The following is a 13636-nucleotide window of genomic DNA, read 5'->3' on the forward strand; positions in this document are numbered from 1 at the left end:
AAACGACATGGGCTTATGTAGCTTAAAGAAATTCCCAGAAATTATGACAGTTGTCATTTTAAAAATGAAGAGTTGCCAAGTATGGTATGCCTTTAAACCCAGCACTTGGTAGCTGGGCGGTGGTGGCGCACGCCTTTAATACTAGCACTTGGGAGGCAGAGGCAGGCGGATCTCTGTGAGTTTGAGACCAGCCTGGTCTACAAGAGCTAGTTCCAGGACAGGCTCCAAAACCACAGAGAAACCCTGTCTCGAAAAACCAAAAAAAAAAAAAACAAAAAAAAAAAACCAAAAAACAAACCCAACACTTGGAAAAGGGGGCGGGTATATCTCTTAAGAATTCATGACTAGCCTGGTCTACATAATGAGTTCCAGGCCAACCAAGGCCATATAGTGAAACCCTGTCTCAAATATAAATAGGTTTAAAATAAAGAAAAGCTGACTGGTTGTGGTGGTGCATGCCTTTAATACCCATACTCAAACACACTCACCCTATACACACACACCCATACTCACAATCACCCTGTACACACATACCCATACTCACACCTTCACCCTATACATACATACCCACACTCGCACACACTCATCCTATACACATATATACCCCTACTTGCACACACACACTCACCCTATACACACATACCCATACTTGTACACACACACAGGTAAATAAACAGATAAAATTTTAAGGATGAAAATGAAAAATTGGAAGAGGCTAAGGCAGGAGGATCGTGAATTCACAGCCACCCTGGACGGTATGTTGAGACCATCTCAGAAAAGAGGGAAGTTGCCCTGTGGAAGTGATTGCTTGTGTGTATTCTCTGCCAAGCTGAAAACTGGTCTAGAACCAGAGTTCTGGTATACAGCTGTGAAGGAGAGATTTGCATTTCAGAACAAAGAAATGTTTTCCCCTTTAGAGCTAAGTCTGTAGTTCTGTGAGAGAGCACTTCTTAGCATGCACTCGATCCTGCGTTCCATCAGCCCAGCCAACTCGTGTCCACAGAAAGCTCCATTAGTGTTAGCCGGCTCACTGTGGCTACGCCCTTGCTTCCTCCTTTTCTCTGCTGCTTATTTATTTACTTAAGATTTGGTTTATTGAGAATGGGTTTCACTATGTAGTCGTGGGTAGCCTAGAACTTGAAGAGTAGGCCAGGCTGGCCTTGAATGTACGGAGACCCTCCTGCCTCTATCTCCTGAGTGCTAGGATTAAAAGTGTGGTTGTGCCACCACAACTGACAAGGTTATTTTAAATCATGTATATATGTATGTGTGTCTGTGTGTGAATATGTGCACGTGTGTGCAAGTGCCCACAGAGGCCAGAAGAGGGCATTGGGTCCCTTGGTGCTGGACTTACAGGTGGTTGAGCTTCCTGACATGGGGGCTGGGCTAGAGCAGGACCTCTACAAGAGCAGCAAGTGTTCCTAACCGCTGAGCTGTCCCTCCAGCCCTTTGTTGGTCACGTTCTTTTGCCCCAAGCCTCATGCCAGCACATTCTCGTGAGTCACATTGTGGCCTGGTGAGAACAATGGTTTGGTTGGCAGCGTTAGAATCTAAGTAAGAGAAGAGTTTTACGCAGATCCCTCCTTTCCCTGAAAAAGAGAATTTATCTCTGTACTATGCATTTCCTTCTAAAATTAAAGAAACCAGACAAAATACTTGAGATGGATATGGAAATATAGCCAGGGCCTGTGAACCCCTCTGTGGAGGCCCTAACACTCCACCTATGTTTCCCCACCACCACCACCGTGGGCCTTAAGTTCTGACCTTGTACACCATTCCCAGAGGCCTCTTTAAGTTTTTCACTGAACTGCACTTTGAACCTAAGGATGGAGAGAAAAGCCCTCTAAGGAAGTGATGAATTCAGTTGGAAATGAGCAGAGGGTTGTTTGGGGCCGTGTGTTCTCTAGGGATCCCGGCCATGTGTGGGGAGGCGAAGGCAGGCAGTTTCACAGGTAAAGTGGAGAAGGTTATGTAAGTTGTTTTGTGTTATCATTGGCCACATGAATCAATAATAGGGAGGCCTTGGTTCAAGGTTGACTGGGGGAGTTGCTAGGCAACTGTGCTCATGGAAAGGTTGCCATGGCCTTTCAGCAAGGCCATGGTTTTTCTGAGAGTCTTTTACTGGCTTTTGTTAGGTGTGAGAGTGTGGGAGCGCCTCGCCTCGCTCATACTGTTCTGGCTTTGCCTTGGTCTGGGTTTGACAAGAAAGACTGAGTTACAAGACATAGCTTTTGAGTTTCTTAAGGCCTGGTGTGTATTTGCTAGAATACCACTGCCAGTGATTGCTGATTGTGCGCTTGTGTGGAGGCCAAAGGTCAGTATGAGGTGTCATTCCTCAGGTGCCACCCCCAAAGTCGCTGATTCGGACTGTATATGGTGTTAAGTCTGCCCTCGGCCTGGGGATGAAGCTGTGTGAAAGAACACCTGCCTAGGATGTGCAAGGCCCTAGTGTCAGTCACGCATGCTACCTTGTTTTTGTTTATTTGTGTTTTATAATTAGTTTTATTTGTTTGTTTATTACCTGCTAATCCCAGTTCCCCCCTCCCTCCTCACCTCCTGTTCCATAAGCTTATTTTAAGAGAGAGTCTCCTTGTGTGGCTTTGGCTGGCCTGGACCTCTCTAGACCAGGATGGAATTAAAGACTTATGCCACCATACCCAGTCACAAAACTACCTAAAAATAAAATAAAATAAAATAAAGGGCTGGAGAAATGGCTCAGAGGTTAAGAGCACTGGCTGCTCTTCTTGGGGTCCTGAGTTCAATTCCCAGCCAACCACATGGTGACTCACATATAGTGAGAACTGGTGCCCTCTTCTGACATGCAGGCAAATATGCAGACAGAATACTGTTTATGTAATAAATAAATAAATAAATAAATTTAAAAAATAAAATAAAAGAACATTATTAACTTTGAAAGTGGGATAATCCTCGTATATTCGCTTCGGGGTCATCTCACTCACCGGAATTCTCTTTTAGGCTTTATCTGACGCTTTGGTGTGTCTAGGTGTTGCTAGTGATGTGCCGATCTGACGCTTTGGTGCGTCTAGGTGTTGCTAGTGATGTGCCGATCTGACGCTTTGGTGCGTCTAGGTGTTGCTAGTGGTGCCAGATGCCTAAGTGGAAGCTGTTCTTTCGCAGTGCGTTGCCTTTGCCTAAGAGCGGCACTAGGAGCGACAGCAGAGTGGTAATCTTTGGTTCTGTTACCATTTGCTTATACTAAAATCCTTTTTCCTCTTATAGTTGGTTCAGGCTTGGGAGAAGGAAAGTTTTGCGTGTGGTCTAGAAGCTGACTTGCAGCTGGGCATGCAACCAGTGGAACAGGCCTTGGGTTCCATTTGCTAAGGTAGAAACAGTCAAAATAAACAGCTGGGCATGGTTTTATGCCTGTAAACCCAAGGCTTGGGAAGCGGAGGCAGGAAGATCTCCTCAAGTTTGTGGCCAGTGGAGGCTACATAATGAGATCTGTCTGAGGAAGTGGAATAAATAAAAGCAAATCTGGCTAGAGGCAGGGACGCAGGCCAGAGCCCCTAGGCTGAGGGCTGCATTGGAACAGAGACCCGGAGGCTCCTCCTCTTGGTTGGAGCAGTTGTGTTTTCCTGGGGCCACATTAATCCCCTTGTGAATCCAGAGCAGGTGTCGTCAGTGTCTTGCTGGTGACAGGCATGTCTACGCCAGTTGTCTCCATAGTCCTGCCATCCCTGCTGGGACAGCCTTTGCAGCCTGATCTGGCGCCAGCTGTGCACAGTACTGCTGGCATTCCTTTACCCTGTTTGCAGGCATTGTGAAGGCAGAGGAGCAATACTGAACACAAGAGCTCCTGGAAAATGTGTCCTTTTTGTGTGCATGCACACACAATTGTACACACAAACACCAGAAGACAGCAAAGAAAGGAAGGGGCAGAGATTTTCCTCCTTTATCCCCATCATTACACAGATAATAAACTGTGACACTAACTTACATGACAGATTACAGAGTTCATGGAAACCTGCTTGATGCTGCATCTATAAAGTTAGAAATAGCTCTCAAATTCCATGCGCCCGCGCGTGCGTGCGTGCCTGCGTGTGTGTGTGTGTGTGTGTGTGTGTCAGGAGGAGGATAACCTCAGATGTCATTCCTTAGGAACCTTCTTCCTTTTGTTTTGAGACAGGCTTTCGTAGATAGACCTAAAACTCTGCCAAGTGGCTAGCTAGCTTCCAGAGAGCCACCTGACTCTTGAGTTCTTGCTTTCCCTCTACAAGTGAGCATTGTGCCCAACCTTTTCTTCTTAAAGCATAGACCCTGGGGATTTGAACTCAGCAAGTGCTTTAGCCATGTTTGAGCCATGTTCTCAGCCCCTTTCTTTTAGATTTTTAAGAGTCTTGTTATGTATAGGTTAATCTCAAACTCCAGACACTTGGCTCTGCTTCCTGAGTACTAGGATTACAGCAGGTACCCCCATCATGACTTCAGAGAGCGTGATTTTACCTATAGAAGAGGGTGAATGCAGGGTTGGATGAGCTCTTTAAGATCAGCCCACATCCCTGTCTTTAATAAAAAATATTCTAGTTTATGTGTTTAGTTTACGCGTGGGGTGCTTTATTTGCGTGCATGTCTATGTACCTCGTGAATGCCTGGTGCCTGTGAGTCCAGAAGAGGGCACCACGTCCCCTGGAACTGGAGTTGGAGATAGTTGTGAGCTGCCATGTGGGTGTTGGGAATCAAACCCTCTGGAAGCGCCCTTAACCACTGAGCCATCGTTCCAGCCCCTCCCCTGTTTTCTAAACTCCACCCTCCCCCTTTTTGGGGGTAGATTTTTCAAGACAGGGTTTCTTTGTGTGTCCCTAGCTGTCCTGAAACTTGCTTTGCAGACCAGGCTGGCCTTGAACTCAGAGATTCGCCTGCCTCTGCCTCCCAAATCTCTAATTCCTTTTTTCTTGTTTGTTTTTAAAGGTTTTGGGTTCCTTTTGTCAGTTCTTTGCATTTATTCATTCATTTATTCGTGTGTATGTGTGTGCCTGAGTGTATGTGTGTTTACTTGCCATGCCGCATGTCTTGAGTTGGAGAGCAACATTTTACTTCTATTCCTTTTGAGGAATGTTGTTGCCATGTTGGGTCGTCAGGTCAGGCTCGGCAGCAAGGGTCTTTTCCCCCTGAGCCATCTCACTGGCCCTGGGGTGCTTCTGAATATTATAATTCCTTTTTTCCCCCAGCAAGCCTCTGTATGTGAGAGACAGGCAGACATACAGACAGAGACAGGGTGACAGGATGACCGGAACAAGTTGAGCAGTAACGAGTCCTAAGTGGGCGTTTAGTGTGGTTTGTATCCGAGCGGGCCTATTGCTGAGGAGCCGTGCTGATAGGGGAGGAAGGACTCAGCGAATCCCATCTTAGTTCCTTCAGCGTCTGCCTTTCCCAGGGTGTGAAGTGCCTTCCACAGCCCTCCCCAGCCAGAGCCTGCCAAGAGCCGAGCCCCCTTGCATGTGTCTATAATCCATGTGTATTAAAAGCAAACATGACTTTCTGTTTCATTTGCTTCATGCGCCCTCACTTTTAAAAGATTCATTTTGTAAGTTGATAGGTGCAGGTTGTTAATGTCCACGATGAAGTTATGCCTGGGCTTTCACCTTAGTATCTGGCCTTCGGAACATGGGAGGTGGAATAAAAAAGTCTTAATCTCAGAGGTCACTTCCTCCACTCTGATTTCTCTAGCAGGAAGTGGAAGAGGGTGACAACAGCACAGGGAGGTTCAGGAGAGAGGGACATTTTGTTTTTGCTTTCATGTGTTTTAGTCATGATATTTTATATTCTAAGTAAAACTGAAGGGGCCACCAAACTTTGTAAATTTTTAAAACAAGTAGATCATTGTGATGTTTAGAGATGGCTATGTGATCGATTGTGGGGCAGGTGATGGATTGTGGGGAGAACTGGGGTGTGAGGCCATGTGATGGATTGTGGGGAGAACTGGGGTGTGAGGCCATGTGATGGATTGTGGGGAGAACTGGGGTGTGAGGCCATGTGATGGATTGTGGGGAGAACTGGGGTGTAAAGATCTTTGAAGGGAGCCGGGCGATGGTGGCGCACGCCTTTAATCCCAACACTTGGGAGGCAGAGGCAGGTGGATCTCTGTGAGTTCGAGACCAGCCTGGTCTACAAGAGCTAGTTCCAGGACAGGCTCCAAAGCCACAGAGAAACCCTGTCTCGAAAAACCAAAAAAAAAAAAAAAAAAAAAAAAATATCTTTGAAGGGCAGGACAAAGTGAATTCAGATGATTCTTACAAAAATACTACAGACATGCTGTACTTTCTGTACGTCATGGTGCTTTGTTCCTATTATGTATAGTCTGTTGTATATAGTACACTGTCCTAAATAAAGTTTTTATGTTGTGTATACCCAGGCCAAGGCCAGAGTCAACTCTTGAGTGCCTTTGTTCTATCTCCCGCCCAGACATGGTTTCTCTGTGTATCCTTAAATGTCCTAGAACTCACTCCGTAGACCAGTCTGTCCTAGGACTCCCAGAGATCCGCCTGCCTCTGCCTCCCTAGTGCTGGGATTACAGGTGTGTGTCCTCACACCTGGCTACGGTGATTTTTAAAGTTCTGTAACAATTTTTAAGACATTGATGAGTAAAGTTCTCTGAGAAGTAGTCTGCCCCTCTGCCCTGATGCCAGTTTTATGTCACCGTAAGTAAGCTCTGTAGGGACAAGGACGGTGTCACTTTTTTATTTTCTCTGATATATTCTGTCATCAAATGGATGAATCTGTACGGAAGGAGATGGAGCGGTGAAGTTCTGCTGTGTTTTCAACATGTCTCAGAGTCTCAGTTTTGTGGCAAAGTCGAAAGACCGGCCACAGATACCTCCCCTCCCACCATCTGGATTGTGCATCCACATTTGTTGCTGGCTCTTCTGCATATCTGCCAGTTCAATAATGCATCTTATTTCCAGTGCATTTCAGGAGTTTTCTGTACTGTTGGGTTGGTGAGGTGGCTAACTGGGTGCGACACCTGCCTTCAATCCGTGGAACTCACGTGGTGGAAAGGGAGAACTGACTCCTGTCCTTTGTCCTCTGACATCCACAGGTGGCACACAGAGGTGTACACACATTCTCTCTCTCTCTCTCTCACACTCATAAAATGTAATAATGCAAAATAAAAGACAACTCGCTGTTTTGTCAGTTTGTGTCCAGGGCCACAGTTAGAACGTCTGAGAGTCATTCCAAGCACCACGTGTAGCGCCATGACTGACTGTACCATGCGTGACGACAATAATGATCTCTTGCTGACACTCCTGGGGTCGGCTGACAGGAGTCCTCACTACCAAGCGTCGTGAGGGTGTGTGTGTTGCTGCTGCCTTTCCTCTTGGGCTTGCATTTTGTCACGTGGGCCTTTCTCTGTCTCGCCTCTCGTGTGTAGGAGTTGCCCATCGGAGCCAGAGCAGCGAAGGAGTCAGCTCTCTGAGCAGCTCACCGTCCAACAGCCTTGAGACGCAGTCTCAGTCCCTCTCCCGTTCCCAGAGCATGGATATCGACGGCGTCTCCTGTGAGAAAAGGTAACTTGATACCACCTGTTCTCGCTGCTTCCCTTGGAGGAAGGGAAGTCTGCACTCTAGTCTTTAGTCTAGTAGTCTGAAGTGACAACCCAGAGACCCCATGTCATTACCAACCTGAATCCAATTTTCATTCCTAGGTCGAGAAGTGTTTCTGTGCTGAATGAAATAGTCTTTATACAGTTGCCTGAGTCGAGTGTCCTTATGAGTTAGAGAGGTGGCTCGGTAGTTATGATCAGGTACCACCTCTCCGCAGAATTTGAGTTCAGTGTCCAGGTGCTTTTTATGAGACAAGGTATGGATGATTAAACAGAATGGCCTCACAATAAACATGTGATACATGTGACTAGATCTCAGCGTGTAAATGATAATACCAGTGTGTGCAGCAGTAGTGAGACAGAGAATCAGAAAGGTTGGACGGCTCTGAAATATTCAGCAGCCGTAGCAGGTAAGCCAGAAAGGCCGCTATTCGACCAGGCACCCTTAGACCCTTGTGTTCAGTGTCTCCCTCTGTAGCCCTACCATGTAGTGCCAGAGTTGACCCTTCTTTCCACATTTTATGCCCTGGGCTTCCTTAATGTCACTCCTCTTAGACTTTGGGGCCACTGCTGAGTAAAGGAAGAGTGACCTGAAGACTAGGATGGCGACACCAGGTTTGGTAACCAAGCTGCCAAATAAAGTGAGAGCTAGCATCGACTTTGTGACCAAGGGAGGACTTCGGCCTGGGCAGAGTGCAGCAAGGTGCAGAATTTCGCCACGCTACTCAGCAGCATGCACTTTAGACTCGTGAATTGCTTACCTCTGAAACTTTTAGTTTTAGTATTGGCTGAAGGAGGCAAAGGCAAACCGTGGGCTGTTGTGTGTCCTGTAACCCAGCTTCATGACCAGAAGGAAGCTTTCTGTGACGACGAGTTTACCTGCAGCCATGGCAGCTCCAAGTGTGCACACGCTTAGTAATATAACATCAGCATGCCGTAAAGCGAATGCTGATAGGGTGTCAAGAAGCCATCACCATATGTAAAACCATCCTCAGGGGCTTCAGACGTGTCTCTTTTAGCCAGAAATAGATCAAGGAGAGGATGAACCTGAGTAAGCATACATTAAGCAGTGCAGTTAGTGAGCTTTATCTAATTGAAAAATATAGGGTTCTACATGCTCATCGGGTAGAAAGGTACGAGAGTCAGACACATAAGGGCCATGTGTTTTGACTTGTATATTAAGCCAGAAAATTAGCATAGAACTTAATAAAATACCCTTATACGTTTTCCGCCAAGGAGAAATCATAGTGGAAATTTGTATGGATCTAGAATTAGAGCAAGGCGTGATGGGACCAAAACAAGACCTGTTGAGACGTTTTGGTTGGTGAGACAGTGGCTGGCTGTGGAATAGAAATGAGTACCCCAAATGCCACATATTTGTGAGAATGAGACAAATGACAGAGCATCGTTCTTGTCGGGGTCAAAGGGATGATGTCGTACCTGTGCTGGACAGTCAATGCAAATAACTGTGCTTGCAGCATGCATTGTTTAAAAATAGCACGTCCTGAAAATCCATTCTGCTGATAGCTTAGATTTTGAAAGTGATCTCAAGGAAATGATACCTTGGGAGAATGAGTCCAGCACCTAAGACGGACAGGATGCTTCCATGCCAGTACATGAGGAGCTCTTAGATTTTCAGAAGGGAGCCAGTGTTATTCTGCTTTCCTGATAAATGCAGGTTGATATGTTAAAGTTTGTCACAGCCTTGACGCTGGGAGTTTTAAAAAAGATGAAAGCCTTGTTTGTCTTTTGTACTTGAAGCATGTCCCAGGTGGATGTGGATTCGGGAATTGAAAACATGGAAGTGGACGAGAATGACCGACGGGAGAAAAGGAGTCTGAGCGAAAAGGTTGGTGAGGAGGAGGACGGCGCTCTGTTCCCTTCTGGCGGCTGCAGTCTGCTGGGTGGTCCCTGTTCCCCACAGAGTTCTCACTACGTAGTCCAGGCTTCCTTGGAAGTGTCAGTCAACCTGTCTTTGGGTTGGGTCCCTGTGTTTTCGTTTTGTTTGTTTGTTTGGTTTGGGTTTTTTTTTGAGACAGAATCTTGCTGTACAGCCCTGGCTGGCCTGGGCTGTTCACAGATCTGTCTGGCTGTTCGTTCATTGTAGGGATTAAAGATGTGCGCCACCATGACTGACTAGGTCCGTGCTTTTCCTCAGTGAAATTTAAATTTTGTGGGTCTTTTCTAAGACAGTAGATCACTTTATCTTTGGCTGTATTTTGAAGTAATTAAAGCAAGGACATGTAAAATCCACCAGCAAGTGCAGACTTGGTGAGGCCTTTCTGTCTGTTTTATCTGAGCTCTGATCTCTGGACTGGGTGACGGGTTTGGGTGTGGATGTGGGTTTAGGTGCCATGCGGGTTTGAGTGTCACGTGTGGTATAGGCCAGTACACCACATTCCATTCAGGAAGTTTACAGAACTACTTTGGTGACCTTGTGATGGTTCTTAGACAATAGCTTCCTTGTGGTGTGGTCTGTTTGTGAAGTTGCTCATGTTTCTTGTATGTAATAGTGCTTCTGTCATGAAAGGCTGTAAAATTCCTCAGAGGAGAGTGTTCATGTCCCAGGGACGTAGCCTGGTTCTGCAGCGCTCACTCAGCAGGTAGATGACGTGGGCACACTTTGTGCCTCTTCTTCCTGGTTACTCCTGACAGTGCCTCTGCTCTCCCATCAGTGATGGCATCAGCTTAATGAGACCTTGACTTTGTAACTTACTCCCCCAGCCCACAGAATCCCATGCGTACCTCTGGATGACTTGAAACTTGCTTTGTGTTTGTAGAGATCCATTTGCCTCTGCTTCCCAGCTCGTACCACCTGCCCGGCTGAATGGTTTTATGCATTTAAAAATATCCCTGTTAATAAATGAATAAAAATTGAATCAAATGTCTTAACTCCTGTCTCCTACTGTACATTAACACTCAGATCTTCCCACTAGGAGCCTTCTTCAGGTCCTGAAGTGTCCGAAGAGCAGGCCTTACAGCTGGTCTGTAAGATCTTCCGCGTCTCCTGGAAGGACCGGGACAGAGATGTCATCTTCCTTTCTTCTCTTTCTGCGCAGTTTAAACAGAACCCAAAAGAAGGTGGGTTCTTTGTCCGTTCCCCCCCCCCCCCCCCAGCACCTATGTGTACAATGTGAGACTGTGGGTCTCTGTCCCCATTGTATGGAACCACACTTTTTGTTACGGGGCTGCTTGTGATGGAGACATACCTGTGTGTTCACTTTCTTCCCTTTCCACTGATCTGATTGCTACATGTTTTTTTTGTTTTTTGTTTTGTTTTGTTTTGTTTTTTGAGATTTTTTTTTTTTTTTATATATACGATATTCTGTCTGTGTGTCTGCCTGCAGGCCAGAAGAGGGCACCAGACCCCATTACAGATGGTTGTGAGCCACTATGTGGTTGCTGGGAATTGAACTCAGGACCTTTGGAAGAGCAGACAATGCTCTTAACCTCTGAGCCATCTCTCCAGCCCCGTTTTTTGAGATTTTTAAAATGGGTATTTACATCTGCATTCATTTTGCTTGTGCATATTGTGCATGAATGTATGGTCAGGTGGCTCTGGAGGCCAGAGGAGAGCATCAGATCCATCCCCTGGACTTGGAGTTGCAGATTGTTGGAGGCACATGTGTGAGCACGAGGAACTGAAGTTGGGTCCTCTGGCAGAGCGGCAAACGAACTGCCGAGCCATCTCTCCACCTCCAATATATATATAAATAAACGGATGGTTTCCATTGTCTCTGGCGAGGTTTTTGCCTTATGGTGGAATACTCTCTGAGAGGGCATTAGTCCCTGTGAAGTAGCATTCTTGCTGGCCCCGGGACTCAAGACAACCACCTGTTGTATCTGTAGCCTGCTGACTTTAGCCACAGTTGAGGAGATCTCGTCCCTTACTGCAGGTCCGTTGTCACTGTAGGCTCCGTGTTTACCAAGCCATGTGGTACCAATCCAAATCTTTTTATTAAATTACTTAGCAAAATGGAATATAATTATGTTTTGTTGTCTTCCTAGATTCTATTTTAAGAGATTAGCTGTACTGAACTATACTAAAGCTATTTTGCAGGCACTGTGGCACAATGTAATCATTTGCAGTAGAGGAGGAGTAGGGCCGCATTGCTGGGTACAGCTGTCTGCGTTGTGGGATCTTTCGCCTTTTGCCCATTGATGTCTATCCCGGATCTTCAGGAAGGCGTTTGTATAAGGAGTGCTAAAGAGATATGTTTTCAGTGCGCAGTCACTGTTATCACGGCTACAGTTCCCTTTTCACCCGGCCTGCCTTCTTCAGGGCAGTGGAAGTCCTGTGTTCTTGGAAGGTCGGGGGTTTCTGATGTTCGTGTCTTAGTAACTGGCTGGGAAGAGCCAAGCGACTGTAGGTCTTAAAGACTTGCCACACAATTAACTCCAAGGTTCTCATGATTTCCTTGTACACATCAACCATAATTTTTAATAATCTAACTATGTGAAACTGACACGGATCAGGGCTTTGGTTATTGGTATCTAGGATATATCTAAAGGTCAGTAGCAAATTAGCCAGGAGCTGCAAAGAAGAAGAAAGAAGCTAGACTGGAATCTGCTCCAGAAACCAGCTGGTGACTGAATATGGAACCCTTCATAGAACCTTTGGAGCTTGGACTTTCTGGGAAGTGTATGCTGGCCGAGAACCACTAACCTTGCTGTGTTTGTCATAGTTTGGCATGGGCAACTCTACTAGGGACCAGTTCCTTTCTATAGTAAGCAGTCATCTGTGGTAGCTCTCTGGCTGCACTCTAACTTGGTTTAAATAAAATTTAATTTTGGATTAGTTTTATATTTACAAAAAAATTGAGGAAAATAGGAAGAACTTCTGCATAACCTTTACTCGGTTTGCTCTAATATTACCTCTGTACAGCTGTGGCTGCTCAGCTTCCTCTGATGTCATCTCTATACAGCTGTGGCCGCTCAGCTTCCTCTGATGCTTCCTCTATACAGCTGTGGTCTCTCAGCTTCCTCTGATGTCATCTCTATAAAGCTGTGGCCGCTCAGCTTCCTCTGATGCTTCCTCTATACAGCTGTGGTCTCTCAGCTTCCTCTGATGCTTCCTCTATACAGCTGTGGTTTCTCAGCTTCCTCTGATGCTTCCTCTATACAGCTGTGGTCTCTCAGCTTCCTCTGATGCTTCCTCTATACAGCTGTGGTCGCTCAGTTTCCCCTAATGTTGCCTCTTACACAGTTGTGGTATGTTTGCCCAAACTTGTAAATGACTATGAACTGAACCAGTGAAATGGCTCAGTGGGTAGAGATGCCTGCCCCTAGGCATTAATGGCCTGAGTGCTGTCCCTAGAACCTACACGGTGGATGGAAAGATCCTGAAAGTTGTCCTCTGATCCCTACATGGGCATGTGTGTGCACATATATACACACAGAGAAAAATGTACAATAATATTTAGAAGAAAAAGAGGGGCTAGAGAGATGGCTGAGCGGTCAAGAGCACTGATGCTCATTAGGGCCCAGGTTCAATTCCCAGCACTCACATGGCCGCTCACAACTGTAACTCCAGGATCCAACACTCTCACACACATATGCATACAGCCAAAACACCAGTAAAATAAAAATAAATTTAAAAAAGAAAAAGAAATCACTGGAAAGACCACTGGACCTTTTTTGGGTTTCAGCTAGTATATTTTTAGTGTTGAGAACCCAGTACCGCATAGCGCACAGTGTCGCTCTGGTTCTGTTTGGCTTATGGAGGACCATGGAAATGACAACCCGTGAATAACCTGCTTTTTGCTCTGCCTTCCCAACAGTGTTCTCTGATTTTAAGGATCTGATTGGCCAGATTTTAATGGAAGTGCTGATGATGTCCACTCAGACACGAGATGAAAATCCATTTGCCAGTCTGACAGCCACATCTCAGCCTATTGCCACGGCAGCTCGGTCACCTGACAGAAATCTCATGCTGAACACTGGCTCCAATCCAGGAACAAGCCCCATGTTCTGCAGCCTAGGCTCCTTCGGCGCCAGCTCGTTGTCTAGGTCAGTGTGATTCTCTTGCACATCTCACTGGCAGTGAAAACAGCTGTGGAGAATGTTGAGGCAAGC

At 46.2% G+C, this 13636-nt stretch overlaps 1 protein-coding gene across 2 annotated transcripts in view; it reads left to right on the plus strand.

The window, feature by feature from the left end:
• The window catches only part of Ube4b (ubiquitination factor E4B), a 103636-nt gene that overhangs the window by 29537 nt on the left and 60463 nt on the right, over positions 1-13636 (plus strand). For both annotated transcript variants that reach the window (XM_057784102.1, XM_057784103.1), the window contains exons 3-6: positions 7391-7526; positions 9323-9410; positions 10498-10642; positions 13342-13570. In XM_057784102.1, coding sequence (XP_057640085.1) covers positions 7391-7526; positions 9323-9410; positions 10498-10642; positions 13342-13570 — 598 coding nt within the window. The remainder of the gene's footprint in view (positions 1-7390; positions 7527-9322; positions 9411-10497; positions 10643-13341; positions 13571-13636) is intronic.

This window comes from Chionomys nivalis, chromosome 11, assembly GCF_950005125.1.
Source record: "Chionomys nivalis chromosome 11, mChiNiv1.1, whole genome shotgun sequence".
NCBI lineage: Eukaryota > Metazoa > Chordata > Mammalia > Rodentia > Cricetidae > Chionomys > Chionomys nivalis.